This window comes from Leopardus geoffroyi, chromosome D4 (genome assembly GCF_018350155.1).
Source record: "Leopardus geoffroyi isolate Oge1 chromosome D4, O.geoffroyi_Oge1_pat1.0, whole genome shotgun sequence".
Classification (NCBI taxonomy): domain Eukaryota; kingdom Metazoa; phylum Chordata; class Mammalia; order Carnivora; family Felidae; genus Leopardus; species Leopardus geoffroyi.
In genome coordinates, this window is record NC_059342.1 from 45,414,156 (window position 1) to 45,432,539 (window position 18,384).

Here is an 18,384-nt window from a genome sequence, read left to right on the forward strand (position 1 = left end):
CCGCGTCAGGCTCTGGGCTGATGGCTCAGAGCCTGGAGCCTGTTTCCGATTCTGTGTCTCCCTCTCTCTCTGCCCCTCCCCCGGTCATGCTCTGTCTCTGTCTGTCCCAAAAATAAATAAACGTTGAAAAAAAAAAATTTATAAATGTCATAAAAGAGTACACTAAATAACACCTCACATAATTGCCCCAAATGATACCAATGAAGTAAGTCCAAGTCTTTCCCTAGCCTAAAGATAAAGTTAACAGTGACTTGTAACCTACCATCTGGATAGTAAATTACATAATACATGTTAAGCACTTAGGAATATACTTAGCTTACAGTGGATGCTCCATAAATATTAACAACCATGATTTAAAAAATACTGCTCCCCCCCCCCATTTAACAAGCAGTTATTTTTTTATTTCTAAGATTTCTTTTTTATTCCCCAAGAAAACCTTATTTTAAAAGGGCAGACTAATTTGTAACAACATGGATGAACCTGGAGGGTATTATGCTACGTATTAACCCAGAGAAAGACAAATACTGAACTAGGTAACACTTAGTATGTGGAATCTTAAAAGGAAAAAAAAAAAAGGGGCGCCTGGGTGGCTCAGTCGGTTAGGTGTCTGACTCTTGATCTCAGCTCAGTCTTGATCGTGAGTTCAAGCCCCTACCTGTTGGCCTCTGCACTGGGTGTGGAACCTACTAAAAAAAAAAAAAAAAAAAAAAAAGCCAAACTTACAGAAACAGTAGACTGGTGGTTGCCAGCATCTGGGTGGGAGAAATGGGGAGAGGTTAGTCAGAGGATACAAACTCCAGTTATAAGATGAGTAAGTTCTGATAATCTAATGTATAGCATGTTGACTACAGTTAACAATAACGTATTGTATACTTGAAATTGCTGAGAGTAGGTCTTTAGTATTTTCATCAGAAAAAAAGTATGTGAGTTGATGGATGTGTTAATTATAAAATGATTGCCATAATCAAGTTAATGTATGCACATATCACATTGTATACTTGAAATATACTATAATTGTATTTGTCAATTTTACCTCAATAAAGCTGGAAAAGATCACATTTCACAATTAAAAAAAATTAATAACAAGAAAAAAATAAAAAGGGCAGGCTATTCTATTTTTCTCTTTCTCTGTCTCTCTCTCTCTCTTTTTTTTTTTTTTTTTGATATATTATCCTCCTACCTCTTAGAATAAAGGAAAAATTTAAGATTTTATTCCCCACTCCCGTTAATTTTATTTTATTGGGGGTTATTTGCCCCTGGCCCATTTTTTTGAGTGGCTAATCCATTTCATATGTCTGGTTATTATCCATGGTCTACTAATATTTATAAATGAAGGACTTAATTATTCAGCATGGGTAACTGATGTGGTCACTGCCTGCAATTATGTGGGCTGATGTTTATTTTTTCCTGATTGGTCCCCCCCCAAGTGTGTGTAGGGAGGTGATTGAGAGGCTGGTGGTTTGATTCTTTGGCTCCAGTTCTCTTTTAAATATGTTGCCTGAGAGCTGTCGACTTCTAGGCCTCTTGGCTGTGCTGTAGAAAGAGGTGGGTGCGTGTGGGTGGTTTCTGTTTAGTGTGGGTGGCAAGTGTTCAATTATTTAAAAATGGTAGGGTTAAGAGCCTGATTAGAATATTCACTTTATATCTCTGGCATTTAACACGTTGTTATGTTTCTTTACAGGAATACACATGGCTTGCTAAAAGCCATTATGAAGTTATTACAAATACAAGCTCTAAAGGAAGGACAAGGTGGGGAGAAGAATATTCGGAATTTATATACTATAAGGTATGCCTTTTTTTCTTTCTTCAAAATGTGTGCGACTTGTTAACTAAATTATGAACAGATATGCTAATCTGTTAAGAACTAGTTATTTAATTCGGCAGTGATTGTGGGTCTTGACCTCTCAGGAAGTTAGTATTTTAAAGATGCGTAAGATTGAGGCAGAGTTGAAAACATGCCGACGTCACCATTGTGGGTTTCAGGGTTGCTTCCTTGGAATTGGAATCTGTTACCCAAAATTCTTTCTGCTCTGGAAAATTGTAACCATCTTCCCAATACTGTGAAAACTGTAGAGTTGATTGAGTGAATGTACATAAAGCAGGAGGAGTTTGGGTCAGGTAGGAGGGTAAACTTCCTCACTCTAAAAAGGAATAGGCCATTTAAAGGTTAATACCCAGGGCAAGGTTGGTAGGTAGGGGCACTGATTTGCCTTTTCTTTGTCCTGTATATAATGTAACATGGTAGAACTGTGTTAAAAAGAACATAGCAACATAGAAGGTAGTAACAATTACAGTGAAATACATTGGATTTTATTGAGGAGTTTGGACAAGGGACGGCATCATGCTTACTTGTGAAGGTGACCCTAACCATTGCATTGAAGGTCCCAGAAAGCCATTTCTTAAGAGAGCGTCTCTTAGTGAATAGAGGGCCCCAGGAACTCTGTTCAGTTATGCGTCTAGAATATGCCTGTTTCAGAAGCATGAGAACGTGGGACCATAAACAAGGGCAGTGGTTCTGGGGGGGGGCGAATGGCTTACATGGTGATCCAACAGGGAAAATAAGTCAGGTGCTAATGAACCGTCATTGGCTTGAGCATATAACACCCGTAGTTTTGAGCATTTGACCTCACAGCTATCAGAAGCTACGAGAGTCTCCAAAATACCAACTGATACCTGTTACATATACTTCTGGTACTTTGCTTTTGATAATAAGCAAACAGTGTCTCCTGTATTACAATGATCTTTTCTGAAATTTTAGTGCTACTTATGATCTTTGTGATTTTTGTGAGTACGTTATTGAGAGTTTCTTAAGCCAGTTTTCTAACAAGGTCAGATTTTCATTTTATGTATTTTCTTCTTGACATGTTTTTTGAGTATCTTCAAACATACAGAAAATTTGGAAGAATGTAGTACAATGAATTAGTGAATTCATTGCTAACTTATGAGTTAATTCATAAATTAATTTATTTTTAAATTGAGGAAGCAAAAGGAAAATTGTTTTTTTGAAAATACTCTGGAAACTTGGGGTGTGTAAACTTTTTCGAATTGATAAATGTGATTTTTTTCTTTTCTTTTTTTTTTTTTTAAACATAGTGGTGCTCTGTGAGATAACAATGTTTTCATTTCTGGTTTCTCTTTCATCCATTACATTAACCAGAATTGAACCTAAGACGAAGATGAGCAGATTTTAAATATTTCTAGATGAGTCATATAAACATCTGTGTGTGTGTATGTGTGTGTGTGTGTGTGTGTGTGTGTGTGTGTTTAAAGAAGTTCAAACTCTTGGGCCACTGTTCTAGGATAGAAAATAATTCCATTTCATTGTTGTTCATTGGGAACTATTTATTTTAAAATAGGAAAGTCATTCAAGTTTTAAATTTTTATGTAATAGTTTTATTGAGATATAATTCACATACCAAAGGATTGACCCATATAAAGTATACAATTCAACAGTTTTTAGTGTATTCATAGAATTATGCAACCTTGCCATAATTACTTTTAAGATGTTTTCATATCCTCCCACATTCCTCACCCATTAGTAGTCACTCCATATTTCCCTCCTCTCCGGGGGATATATCTTTTTTAATGTTTGTTTATTTTGAGAGAGCAAGCAAGAGAGTGGGGGGGAGGGGCAGAGAGCGGGAGAGAGAGAGAGAATCCCAAGCAGTCTCTGGCTATCAGCCCAAAGCCCAATTTGGGGCTTCATCCCGTGAAATTCATCCCGAATTGAGTATTCATCTCGGATACTCAACTGACCGAGGCACCCAGACACCCTCCCAGTGTCGTATTTTTAATTTAGTGGTTTTCAGCACTGACTGCTTATTATAACGACCTGGGTGTGCTTAAAAACAAACAAACCTAGGACTAATCAAATGCCCCGGATCAGCTGAATCAGAATCTCTGCTGTAAGGCCTAGGCATTTGGATTGTTTTAAAAAGATCCCACATGATTCTGATTCACAGTGAGTATAAGACGGTATGTCAGCTTGCTCTAGTGTGCATTTTCTTTTATGTTTGTAAAAATTTAAAATTTTATTGAAATCCCAGTTAGTTAACATAGAGTGTAATACTGATTTTAGGAGTAGAATTTAGTGATTCATCACTTACAGGTAACACCCAGTGCTCATGCCCTCCTCTAATGTGCTTGCTAAGTGCCCGGGACCTTGTTGATTAAAGGGTTCTTTTTCTTTTTTTTGTAATTTTTAAAAATATGTATTTATTTTTGAGAGAGAGAGAGAGAGAGAGAGAGAGAGAGAGAGAGAGAGAGAGAGACAGAACTTGAAGCAGGCTCCAGGCTCTGAGCTGTCAGCACAGCTGAGCTCAACATGGGGCTTGAATTCATGAACTGAGAGATCATGACCTGAGCCGAAGTCAGACGCCCAATCACCTGAGCCACTCAGGTGCCGCAGGATTCTTTTTCTTTAGGTCTGGGATGGGCTCAGGATTGTCGTGTAACAAGCTCCCAGGTGATGCCGATGCTGTTTTCCGCCGCTATACTATATAAGCAGCGCTTGAGCGGAAGCGGTGTTAGTGGTACCTGGGAGCTTGTTAGGAGGCTGAGATCTCTTACTCTGTTTCAGCACCCTCGTTCCAGGTAGACTTTCCAGGTAATCCGTAGGCACCTTAAAGTTTAAGAAGCTCTGGTTCAGAAGATGGTAAAAGCAAATTTTCTATCATCCAAAGGGTTATTCTCCTTTTCGTACTGATTGTCCTTGCTGTGTGTGATTGCCAGACCTTCAGTCATCTGTACTGTTTCACCTGTTGTCCCGCTTTATAATTTATCATCCCCTCTAGCTGGTTCTTCTAACTTACGGTCTTGTTTTCAAAAGACGGTCGGTTGGAAGGTGAGGATGGGGAGCCTCGTGTGAGGAGCTCAGATCGTACTGGATACATAAGTTGTGTCTTTAGAGGGGCGGCACATTAAGAGGTCCAGAATCAATCACCTGAGTTGGCATAATCCAGTAATGTTTATGGAGAGCCCTTATGTGAATGGCTGTTTGGCACTATAAATCAGTAGAGTGTAATCGAGTGTATAAGAGCCTTAAGTTCCTCCAGGGGGGATTGAGGATGGCAGGAACAGAGGAGAGGTGAGTCTGAAGAGCAGATTCCCCTCAAGAGAGCTATGATTTTACCTGAGTCAAGCATAAAATTGTCATGCTGTTTTAGAGCCTTCTTTGCCACACGGTGGTTAGCAATATCATTCCGCTTTGGAGAGGCGGCTGATGAGCTGTGTACGAAAGCATAGAAGGGATACCCGGAGCCCAGAACTCCACTGAGAGAGGCGTTCCCTGCTTATGCTGGAAGATTAATTTAAAATGGAAGTTGTATGACAAATAATTGTAAGCTTTCTGGGAATGAAACTAATCTGCGTTTTGATGGTATTAAGGACTCTGCTAGCCTACAGCTTTGGAGTTTACGCGTTTCTCACTTCTCCTTGTCCTAATAGCAGATTAATTTGAATTCTAGCAAAACAGAGTCTGCGGTTATTTTAAATGGGTCGGTGCTGAATTGCACAAGTTGTGCCAGTATGGAAGTGAAGAGAGCGGGGCGGGAGCCCCCGCAGCATGAGCCAGTGGCTTCCCCTGGTTCCTATGAATTTCTCGAAGGCGCTCTAGAGAGGGTATTCTCTTTTGTTGAACCTGGAGCTCAGCGGTTCTCAAACTTTCTGTGCCTAAGAAGCACCCGGGGAGCTTGTTAACAGGACCGCTTCTCAAGCTCTTGCTGGAGATGAGTATTCAGTAGGTTCTGCAGGAGACTTGGGAATCGGCGTGTTTACCCAGCTGCTCACTGATCTGGATATAGGTCACCTGTGGGTCAAATTTGAGAACTATTGCTTGAGCCCCTGGGAGCTTAAAGGTACCACATATGAGCTGCAAGGAGCCCCTTGGGGGCATACCAGAGGGGATATTGAGTGGCTTAGTCCTGTCTCCTTGCCTCTGTTCCCTGCTTGGGAGGCAAAAAGTCCGTTTCCTCCTAAGCACCAAGGCACCAAGTTCATCTTGCCATGTCCACCAAGGACAACAGAGAGGTCGAGAGCAGAACCAGAGAGCATTTCTAAAGGAAAAGCAGACCAGTGAAAGCAAGTGAAGTACACATGCGAGAGGGGATGTAAGAGATTTAAACTCTACCGCTCTATTCAAAGAAATAATTCTGTGGCCCTAGCAAGTTAGTGTTCCTCATGGTCAGATGATGCTTGTTTGGAGCAGGAGGGGAAGAGAGCCCTCCGCACCCTCTTGTAAAGCAATACTTATTTGCAGTGTTTGTAACGTATGAGGAGCTCATTCTCAGAGGGTTTTTTTTTGTTTTTTGTTTTTTGTTTTTTTACCGTTTATTTATTTTTGAGAGGCAGAGAGAGACCGAGCACGAGCAGGGAGGGGCAGAGCGAGAGACACACACACAGAATCCGAAGCAGGCTCCAGGCCCTGAGCTGTCAGCACAGAGCCCAGTGCGGGACTGGAATTCACAAGCTGCGAGATCATGACCCGAGCCGAAGTCGGACGCTTAACCGACTGAGCCACCCAGGCGCCTTCATCCTCAGCGTTTTTGATCTGTTTGTTTGGAACATGGCTGGAAACGTGCATTTTAAGATTTGGATAGACCAGCGGTCTACTGACCATGCTTTGAGATCCATTAGACTAGAGGGTATGTGGCTAGTAAAGTTCGTATCGCTGAGCCGGACCCTTCTTTAGTCTTGTGCCTTCAACAAGATTAAATGGGGATGTTTAAGTGTGGTTTCAGTGAATGATTTTTAGGATGGGGGTAGCTGGAAGCACAACACAGCACATTTATGTCTCGCAGAGGCTACGTGTGAAACTCCGGGTCCACGAGCCTCCACTCTGGTTGCCCAGTAGAGCCTCTGAGGGGCTTCTAAATATACAGGTGCCTGGGCTTTTTTTTTTGCTAGAATGACTGGAGCGTTAGCCTCAGGCACTGGCGTGATTTTAGAGCTTCCTAGATGGTTTCCAACGTGCTGGTAGGGTGGAGAACTGCTGGCCAGTTGTTGACATGAGGCAGTAGGGGTTCATTGCTGCTAGACCTTCAGATGTTTCAATGTTAAGAATATTTTCTCTGAAATTCCTGACCACTGAATGCCGGAAAACAATTCAAATTTTTAAAAATACAGGGTAGGCAGACAAAACACATCTGTTCACAGGATGGAGTCCAAGTGCAAACAGGTTTGCAGCCTCTGTTTTAGGCACTTACCAGTTTTCAGAAACTTGAGAAGCTCTTCTTTTCCTGGTGAACAAGTTTTTTTATTTTTTAATAGTTAATTTTTTTTTTTAACGTTTATTTTTGAGAAAGAGAGAGAGAGAGACAGAGCGCAAGCAGGGGAGGAGCAGAGAGAGAGACACACAGAATCCAAAGCAGGCTCCAGGCTCTGAGCTGTCAGCACAGAGCCCGAGGCGGGGCTCGAACTCATGGACTGTGAGATCATGACCTGAGCCAAAGTTGGACGCCTACTTTAACCTACTGAGCCACCCAGGTGCCCCAGTTTTTTTTATTTTTTATTTTTTTTAAGTGTATTTATTTATTTTGAGAAAGAGGGAGAGAGTAGGGGAGGGGCAGAAAGAAAGAGAGAGAGAGAGAGAGAGAGAATCCCAGGCAGGTGCTGCTGAAAGCAAAGAGCCCATTTGGGGTTCCATCTCACAAACTGTGAGATCGTGACCTGAGCTGAAATCAAGAGTTGGATGCTTAACTGACTGGGCCATGCAGGTGCCCCTGTGAACAATTTTTTAATTACCTTTTTTTTTTTTTTTTTAAACTGCTAATGTGTCCTTTAGTTGAGGCTTATTTTTCTTTTCCCCCTTTTGTTCAGTCTGGATTTCCTTTTGGTTAGTTTGAACTCCATATTTCTGTAACATGCTTCGATGTAAGTTATTTGACCAGAGAGGAAGTGTGGCAGAGAACTGAGACGTAGTGGGCATGTCAGTCGGAAGGAAGAACAACTAAACTAAATCTTTATGGTTCCTAAATTATTGAGGCTCATTTTCTCGGTGGCTTTGTAATAAGCCATGTTTTTCCCTCTTGCAATTTTACCATGTGCTTCTGCATGTAGTTTTTCCTCTGCATATTCATATTATGGCAGTCTTTTCAAGATCTCTCTTCCTTTAGCCGAAGTGAGGAAATAGCTGTGAATTCATGAGCAGTGACTGCTTGTTCCAGAATTCCGGCACCATTCTGATGTGCCAGACAGTGGCCGACATGCACAAATAGCAAATGTTAAGAATCTTATTTGTGGAAAGGTTCAGTCTGATCAACATCAAGCTGTACTTTCTGAAATCAGGGAATATTAAATGGTTTGGCAGATTGTGTGCTCTGAAATGGGTGATTAGGCCAATAGTCATGGATGGTTGTACCCTGAGTGGATTAGTTATGCACTCTAGATGTGTATTTGTTCATCTGTTTGGACGGTGTTCTGTCATTTATTTAGATGGAGAGTTAATTTTAAGAAAGTGAAGACGTGTGTCCTAAGGGCTGAAGTACTTCTGAATTCATATTGATCTTTTTCACTTATCTCTTAAGGGAAACACATTTGTCCCTTAAGGCAGTCAAATAGAAAGCGCGAGAGAGTCCCAAGGGAAATTGCCACGCGGAATGCGCCAAGACCCGTTGGTGGTTGTGGACCTCAAAATGTAGCTCCAGGGGCGCCTGGGTGGCGCAGTCGGTTAAGCGTCCGACTTCAGCCAGGTCACGATCTCGCGGTCCGTGAGCCTGTTTCCGATTCTGTGTCTCCCTCTCTCTCTGCCCCTCCCCCGTTCATGCTCTGTCTCTCTCTGTCCCAAAAATAAATAAACGTTGAAAAAAAAAATTAAAAAAAAAAAATGTAGCTCCAGTTTTAGTTTGGCTGACTAGCTCTTTCTTAGCATTGAACTCCTGTGTTTTCTGTCCATTTTGAAGAACGCAGTGGAGTCCACCGTGGGAAGGACACAGGAAGGATGTTCCAGATCTGGGTGGAAGCACGTGCCTGCATGCTGCTGTGGAAAAGGGCTGGTGCCCTGGAGCTGCTAACGGGGAGGTGCAGGGCTGGAGCTTTGTGTTGGAGAGACCGGGAGGCCGAGATAGAGGCCCAGGACAGGGGGCGTGGCCAAGAACACAGGACCGTGGCATAGACTTTGGGTTTTAGTTAAAGCGTAGTGGGGAGTTATCGGAGGTGTTTCTTTTTAAAAAATTGAAATTATTTTAATTATTTTTAAAAATTTAAAAAATTTTTAAATTATTTGAAATAATTTTAAAGTTCCAGAAGGGTTGCACGAATGGTACAAAGGACTCCCTTACACCATTTACCCCGTGAGTGTTTTTATACTTTGCCACATTTGCTTTATCGTTCTATATGAGAGAGAAAGACCGAGAAAGAATGAGGTGGGGGGGAGGGGTAGGCAGAGAGAGAGAGAGAGAAGAGGACAGAGGATCTGAAGCAGGCTCTGTGCTGACAGCAGAGAGCCCCGTGTGGGGTTTGAACCTAATGAGCCATGAGATCATGACCTGAGCCTAAGTTGGATGCTTAACCGACTGAGCCACCCAGGTGCCCCTGTCGATACAATTTTTAAAAACATTTGGGAGTAGATTGTATGTATTCAATACTGTGTATTTTCTAAGAACAAGGATATTCTTTTATATAGCCAGAGAACCCTTATCAACTTGAGAAAATTTAACATGGAGAGAGTAATTTATAGTCCATATTCCAGTTTTGTCCTCTCTCTTAATAACGTTCTTTTCTACCTTTTTCCTTTTTATTTTTAGTGTGTAGGATTTAGTTGAGGATCACATGGTCCCCTTAGTTGTCCTGTCTTTTTAGTCTTTTGAAGTCTGGAACCGTTTCTCTTCCTCTCTTTGTCTTTTATGACCTTGACATTTTGGAATGCCATAAAAGTGATGCCGTGTCCTTACCAGGATATCACACCTGGAAGCACTGATGTCCATCTTCTCCATCACTGGATAATTTTTTTTTTTTTAAAGTAAACTTTACCCCCAGCCTGGGCTCGAAGTCATGACCGTAAGATCAAGAGTCACATGCTCTACTAACTAAGCCAGTGAGACACCCCTCAGTGGTGATTTTAATTTTGGTTACCCAGTCAAGGTGATGTCTTGTTTCTGTTGATCATTTTCCTCTTGTAACTAATAAGCAATCTCTGGGGAGGACTCTTGGAATCAAGCAGCTATCCTGCTCCTCATTAAGCCCACAGCCTCCCAACTAATTTTCATCGTGATGATTTCAAAGTGGTGATTTCCCTAGCCTACCACTCCTTTCAGATTTGCTAGTGGCAATGGAGAGATGGAAATAGTAGGGATTCCTGGAAATGCACTTAATCTATAGCTTCTGAAACCCTGTGTCTATAGATACCGATTTACAAAGCTTGGATGTCAGCCAGTGTGGGTGCCTAGAATCTACATACTTAACAAAATTTCCTGATGTGGAAATAGGTTTGTGAATCCCTGGCAAACAGCTAAAATAACCAAACAACATCATGGTATTTCAAGGTCACATTAGAAAAAGATATACCTTTCTTTCCTTCCATGTCTTCATCTTTAAAATGGACATCGTCGGGGCGCCTGGGTGGCTCCGTCGTTTAAGTGGCCGACCTCAGGTCATGATCTCGCGGTCCGTGAGTTCAAGCCCCGCGTCGGGCTCTGTGCTGACAGCTCAGAGCCTGGAGCCTGCTTCAGATTCTGTGTCTCCCTCTCTCTGACCCTCCTCTGTTCATGCTCTGTCTCTCCCTGTCTCAAAAATAAATAAAACGTTAAAAAAAAACTTAAAAAAAATGAAATAAAATGGACATCTGTCAGCCAGGTGTTTTGAGGTAATAAGTGAGATTCGGATTTGAACTTACTTTCTGTGTAATACTCAAGTTATTATGATTATATTGGCACTATATTTTACATGACACCTGTGAATTTTTCTAAAATCAGGGAGAGGTTAGGGGAGCTGGGGTGGCTCCGTTGGCTGAGCATCCAATTGTTTTTGGTTCAGATCATGATCCCAGAGTCATGGGATCGAGCCCCATGTCAGACTCTGTGTTGAGCACATAACCTGCTTAAGATGGCCTCTCCCTCCCCCTCTGTCCCTCTCCTTGGCTAGCGCTCTCTCTCTCTCTCTCTCTCTCTCCATGAAATGAAATGAAATAAAATAAAAAAAGAGGGGCGCTTGGGTGGCTCAACTGGTTAAGTGTCCAACTCTTGATTTTGGCTCAGCTCATAATCTCACGGTTTGTGAGATTGAACCCCTTGAACCCCGTGTCGGGCTCTGTGCTGATGGTGGGGAGTCTGCTTGGGATTCTCTCTCTCCCTCTCTTTGTCCTTCCCCACGTGCACACGTGCATGCGTACTTGGCTTACTCAAAATAAACATTTGAAAAAGAAGTAGTTATTGTTATATGTAATGATGAATCACTAAATTCTACTCTTGAAACTAATATTGCACTGTGCGTTAACTAATTAGAATTAAAACTTGAGACACTAAAGGAAAAGATTAAAAAGAGTAGCTATTTTCATTTTTTTTTGTAAATTTTCTTGTTACATTTTATTAGTGAGGTTGCTTAGAATCCTGTAATACTTTAAAAACTTGACCATCTAAATCCTTAGGTTTTTTTTTTTTTTTTTTTGGTCAAAGTGAGCATTTTGCTTTTGGGGAAGCTGATTATTTCAATAATTGAATATATTATCTAAAGGGATCCCCTGAGATGTAGACGTTTGGTTTTATTTAGCATAAAATAAGCATGACACCATTATTAAATCGTCTGTACTACATAGTCAAGCTGCCGTAAGGGATTGGAACCATTAGAACACATTAATATATTTTAATTTTGCTGAAGTTACAGAAACTTCAGTACTTGGGGAGTTACCATTTTTGGGCACATCATCTATAACCTTTCTTTGGGGGAAAGCGGGAATTTAACAAGCCTGAATTGCAACAATTACTTTAGATATACTGTAATTCACTGGTATTTCCCAGGTTTTGGAGGTGAGGGGTTGATCAGGACCTTCTTTGAGAACCCCAGAAAAGTTTTAGTCCCTCCATAGAAAATGTACACACACACATGAGTCCTCAAAATTTTGTGTATCATTTCAAAGGGATTGTGAATTCTTGCTTTAATGGATACATGGACATTTTTATAGAAAAATTATGAAGAAGAATATGGGTAAGAAGGAATTATCAGTGTCAGATCTGACTCTGAGAAAGCCCAGCAGAGTTAATGATAAGAACTAAGTAAGGGCAGTAACCGGGAAAGCAGAGCCAATAACTTTCCGAGGGCCATCTGGCTCTTTGCAGTTTGATTCTTTCTGTTGAACTGCGTGTTTTGCTTCTGTTTTCGTTTCCTCTTTTCTCTCCTTTTTCCCACCCAGGGAAGTCTTTGTTCACAGTTTATGGTTCTAATCACCTGGGGTTTACACTTGGGATTTAGAATCAGACCTAAAGAATAAGCTCTACGTATTGTACGGTCTTCCAGTTAGCAATTGCCACTAGAATATGCTTTTAAATTCTTCTAAACGTGGATGTTTAATTTAAACATTGCTATAGTAATTTGATGATAAATGTCTTTAAGGGCATAAAATGTAATATTTGTCTTGTTAGCCTATTTATCTTGTCTCTAGTGTTTAAATTTAATGTAATTTTATTTTTATTTGTACATATTTTTTGCAATCATGGCATGTAACTTAATAATAGGAGTTTTGGAACCCTGAGTACTGGTTGCCCCACAGCCATTACCTTGTAATTAAAAATAGTTCTAAACTTCCGATGTTTGTGGACACCTTTGCATTAATACCCTGCCTCTCAAAATAGGGATCCTGGGGGCACCTGCGTGGCTCAGTTGGTTGAGCGTCCGACTTCAGCTCAGGTCATGATCTCATAGCTTGTGAGTTCGAGCCCTGCCTCAGGCTCTGTGCTGACATCTCAGAGCCTGGAGCCTGCTTCAGATTCTGTGTCTCCTCTCTCTCTGCCTCTCCCCTGCTGGCTTTGTCTCTATCTCTCTCTCAAAAATAATAAACATTAAAAAAAATTAAAAAAAAAAAAGGGATCCTGCAAAAAAAAAAAAGATTTCAAAGAAATCTTATACTCTCCCTGTTTGCATTATGGACCCAAAGAAAATAGTCAAATTCGTTGACATTAGTGACTATGTCAGAATTAAAATACTTTTTGATCTAAAAATCTTCTTCTGGGAGCTATGTGGAAGGGAAAAATATGTTTGTCTTAAAGCACAAGACTATAGGATAATTCACAATTATGGTTTAGTTTTTCTTTTTTTTATAGTAGTATGCATTGTGGAATCTTAAATTTCTGTTATGCAATTTTTTATCTTAAAATCTGCAGAGTGGTGTTTTTTTGTTTTGTTTTGTTTTTTGTTTTTTGTTTTTTGTTTTTTTTTTTTGGTAAATCCCTTTTTGGCTTCTACCCAGCACTTCCAAATCAAAATTCAGAGCAGGTAGAGAAATGCTTTTAAAATGCATATCTGATGTAGTAAGTGCTATGCTATGCTTCTGAAAGCGCCGGGGTCACAGCTGCATACATGAAAATGCATGGTGACTGCAGGCATTGTTTCCTCACACAGAAAAGGCAATCTGTGTCTATCGCCGAATTTATGATGTAAATCAAATCATAGCTTTTGTGTATTCAGAGATGGAGCAGAAAGGTTGAGGTGACCCAAAGGTTACAAATAACTTTTGCTTTTTTGATTTGCCTACCACAAAACTAATTTTTTTTTACTCCCTCTTTTCTATTAAGATTGATGTATTTATACTTGGGGAGGTGAATCTAGTTACATACCTTATTCTGTCATTGCCGCCGCGCTAGTCTAGTGGAACCATGAATTTATCATTCGTTCCTTCCCCCACTCCATTCTGTTAAGATGCGTGTACTGCTCTGTGCTGTTGACAATATTATTAAAGGGTGGGGAGCGCCGAAGTATTTGGTACCAACTCTGCGTGCTTCCTCTGGGCTTTTTTTTCTCTGAACAATGTGGACTTTGAAACCACGTACTAGAGGCCCTATGATAAGTTGGTTTTTCAGGATCCGGTGAAAGAGTTTTTAAAAGGTGCTTTGGGGAAAGTGTGTGTGTGTGTGTGTGTGTGTGTGTGTGTGTGTGTGTTACATTTACTGTAGCCGTGCCTTGGCACCGAAAGGGAAACCTAACAAGACTAAGACCGATCCAGCGTTCAAGCAGCTTTTGCTCTGGTTTAAGATAGAAACCTACCCGCGTGATCATCACAGCGGTACCCCGTTTATGGAGTATTCGGTGTACTAGGTGCTGTGTTAGATGCTTTACTTACAGTGGCAGTTAAACATTTATAAATCCTGAGATGGGAAAGTGTCAAAGACTGTACAACAGATGGGTTCATCTGGGGCAGAAACAAAAACCACACAGTGAGGGAGAGAGAAGAGGCCCTTATAGGCCGGTGAAAGGTGACCAGGTCACCCGGTTTGTGTTGATTTGTAATCTTTAGAAAAACAGTGCTATTCTCTTCTAAGAGGAAGGGAGAATCTCTTGGATGTCTCAGGAGTTAGAAAATTCTGACTTAAAAATTTGTACTTCTCTCTGAAATAAAAAAGCACTTCTCTCTGAAATAAAAAAAATCTGGTATGATTTATCTCTTTGAGATTAAAAATGGGAGACCTCTTTTTTGAGGCTTGGATTTTATGAGATGTTGGCCTTAGAGTCCTATAAGCTCGTTCTAGAATTATTAACAGTTGAGAGCCATCTGATCCGCTTTCTGCCTTGACAGGGTTTGGTTCTACCTCAAGTCTGGAGCAGTGTGAAGGTTAGGGCTTTAATGGGTGGCTCGAGTTCTCTACCTCTAGCACTGGAAGGTACTCAGTCTGATGTCCTCATTTTCCAAAGGAAGAAACTTTGTCCAAAAGAGGTTAATTCTCATGCCTGAAATCCCACGGTTTGTTGCAGAGCCAGAATGTAAATTTGGAGCTCGACCCTGTGAGTTCATTGCTTTTCCCTTTCCTGTTTCCCCTCCCCTCTCCACTCCTAGTCTTTTCTGAGATAGGATTGTGATGATGATATGGACGCACTGCCTGTATAAATGAAAATGATGACCGTGTCCCACGTGGGTGTTTGTTCTTCAGACCATTGTCTGCCACTATTAATTTCACAAGTGATCAGTTTGGTTGTATGGTCAACCCATTTATCATTTTGAATCCATTGTTATAGGCAACTTACGCTTTATAACTTGAGTAGCCGGTTTGGGGATCATTGAAATTTTAAGGCATAACCCAGGTCTTGCTTGGTGTTTTTCTGTACCACATTCTCTTTTTGATCAAAAGTGCTCCTAATGAAGAGCAGAGGTGACTTGTTTAAGTTGCCGGTCCTTCCATTTACCTTGACCTTTCTCAGCCGGATGTACTTGAAGGAAGTGGCATGGCTAACGAGCAGTGAATTGAGAGAAAGAAAGAAAAATCTTGAGTAATCCACGAATTTAATAATCCTGGAATGCCTCAGGAGTGGAGTGAATTATACTTAGCCTTGTGACATTTTCAATGCCCTAATTATAGTATCTTAAATAGGAAAATAATTATTTTCTATCCTACTCAAATTAGTGTGTATATTATTTAATACCATTTATGTTGGAACCTAATTCTATATTTTGGAAAGGACTACTTTTCCATTAGCTTTCCAGCAGACATTTTTGAGTTTCTTTCTACTGTATTGTGTTAACTCTTGTGCTCCAATGTTAAAATTTGATCGGTGTATTTCTGTAAGAAATCTGAAATTTTGAGTACAATCGATTGATTTTAGTTCAGCTTAAGGAAGGTGAAGGTGGAATCCTAGCCTTTTGCAGTGGCTCTGGGATGGTACCATGGTTTAATCGGTTTTGTGCCTCTGATAGTGCTTGTCCTTTTACGTACTGCAGTGCTTCTTAACCAGGGACAGTTGTGCTCCCCAGGGGACATTTGGTAATGTCTGGAGACGTTTTTGATTGCCACAGCTATATTGAATGCTATTAGCATCCAGTGGGTAGAGTCCAGGAATGCTTTTAAATATCCTTCAGTGCATTGGACAACCCCCCCCCCCCAAAAAAAATCATCTGACCTCAAGGAGCAGTAGTGCAAAGAGTGGGAAAACTTCATGCATGGCAGTTGCACCATAATGTATATTGAATTGCAAAATGCATTCACTCAATTAAGCATAAAGCTTTATATATTTGTGTTCACTTACCAATTTGATGATTCACAAGGGAGAATTTAGCTCGTGGCTTCATTATGCTCAAAGTATTAAAACAAAATTTTGGCAATTATAATTGATTTTAGGTTCATTGTATTCAATGGGAAGAGTATGATATTATAATCAAATGTTAATCACTAGTAAGATTCAATGTTCTTATTTTGGGCTTCCCTTCTTCCTCAAGAGAGCTTCTTGGGATCAATATTGTGTATTATTCTCTGCAATATTTGCACTTGGATCTGACATAATTCTGTAGAAAATTTAATTATCCAGATGTCTAAATCAGTAATTAATCTGGATAATCCCTATTCTACTATATTCTACTTCATCTCATCTTTAGTGTAAAAGTCAGAGATACTAAATAGAATCGCTGAACCCAGCGGCTAGCAAGATAAGCCTTCAGCTTCATGCAAAAAGGCTACAGTGGTTCCCACTATCCCAGTGAAGTAAAAGTTAAATTTTAGTGGTTGGTCCTATGTGCATCATTTCTGATCCTGCTTTAAAATTACTACCTCTTGGGGTGCCTGGGTGACTCAGTCGGTGAAGCGTCTGACTTTGGCTCAGGTCGTGATCTCACGGTCTGTGAGTTCAAGCTCTGCATCAGTCTCTGTGCTCTCAGCTCGGAGCCCGGAGCCTGCTTCGGATTCTTTGTCTCCCTCTCTCTCTCTCTCTCTCTCTCTCTCTCTCTGCCCCTCCCCTGCTCACATTCTGTCTGTCCGTCTCTCAAAAATAAACGTTAAAAAAAAAAATTAGAATTACTACCTCTTATTTCAATTGACCTGTTTTAATTTGGACAAAACTTAAATAGTAGATAGGAAAAAAAAAAGGAGATGATACTCAAGTTTTTTGTGGGATGAGGAGTCAGAAGGAGGGAGGGATGACGTATAAGCACGTAAGTGCTCTATGATCCCACATGTATGTGGTAATACACAGTGGTGTGGTAACTTGTTGAATCATCTTCTTAAATAGTCGTCAATACCACCATTAAATGGAGGATTAATGGATGGTCATATATGATGCGCCTCACTTCAGTATGATGCTTGGCGGGAGAAAAACCCCTACCTAAGATTTGCGGGTTCTCTTCTTTCCTTTGTATTCATGTTCACGAACGTGACCTACTGAACTCCGACTCTTAGAAGTTCGGCCGATCTGACATTCCTAGGAGACTTTCAGGATTGGTAACATTTGTTCATTAATATCTGCGGCAACTAGAGTAGAAGCAATTCTGGATAGGTTTAAGTGCCAGAGAGTTTGGAATTTGGAAGTAGGATTTTGCTATGATTTCTGAGCGCTGGCAGAAAACGTTGGAGCGATCCCTTAGCAATGGCAGTAATCTGATCAGTCAGAAATAGCCTGTGCTTTAACAAACAGGAGGCTGCCAGCGTGTGAAGTTAGTGCATGATAGATTAGGTGAGGTTGATGAGAAAATGGATGGTGTTATAACATGCAGAAACCGTGTTAACGTGCTTAACATGAGCGTTTTGATGTGACCGGCCTGCCATACTTATCTCTTTAAGAGAGAGAAAAATGAGAACACTTCCTGACTCTTAACCTCCCTCTTCTGTTGTGGTTCCCCCCCCCCCCCCCCCCCCCCCGCCATGTAGTGGTTCTCAGCCCTGGCAACATGTTAGAATTTCTGAAAGAGTTCTTAAAAATTACTAATACATGTGCTTCATTCCTAGCAACCCCAAATAATTGAGGCTTAGGTATTGGTATTTTTTATTTTCTATTATTTTTTATAATATATATATATGTGTGTATATATTTTATTGTGAGAGAGAGAGAGAGCCTGATTGGGGAGGGCAGAGAGAGAATCGCAAGCAGGCTCCACACCGTCGGCGCAAAGCCTGATTCGGGGCTCAGACTCCTTAACCCGGAAGATCATGACCTGAGCCGAAGTCAGACACTTGACTGACTGAGCCACCCAGGCGCCCCTTGGTGTTTTTAAAAGAGCTCCACAGATGAATCTAACATGCAGCCAGGGGTGAGAAGCCCTGCTTTCTAGCAGGGCATCACAGTTGTCTGGAGGGCTATTTATGAGGTCGGGGCTGGGGCCTGAGAATTCATTTACATTTCTAGTAAGTTCCCAGGTGATGTTGATATTGCTGGTAAGGTGACCACATTTTGAGAATCACCAAGAAGGCAGTCTTAAAAAAAAAAAAAAAAAGTCATTTGGGTTTAATTGATGGTTTAATGGTGTCTTAAATATTGCTAGAGATA

General features: G+C 40.8%; 1 protein-coding gene across 5 annotated transcripts in view; it reads left to right on the forward strand.

The window, feature by feature from the left end:
• FOCAD (focadhesin) overlaps window positions 1–18,384 on the forward strand; it is a 322,833-nt gene that overhangs the window by 57,137 nt on the left and 247,312 nt on the right. For all 5 annotated transcript variants that reach the window (XM_045468724.1, XM_045468726.1, XM_045468725.1 and 2 more), the window contains one exon: window positions 1,682–1,786. In XM_045468724.1, coding sequence (XP_045324680.1) covers window positions 1,682–1,786 — 105 coding nt within the window. The remainder of the gene's footprint in view (window positions 1–1,681; window positions 1,787–18,384) is intronic.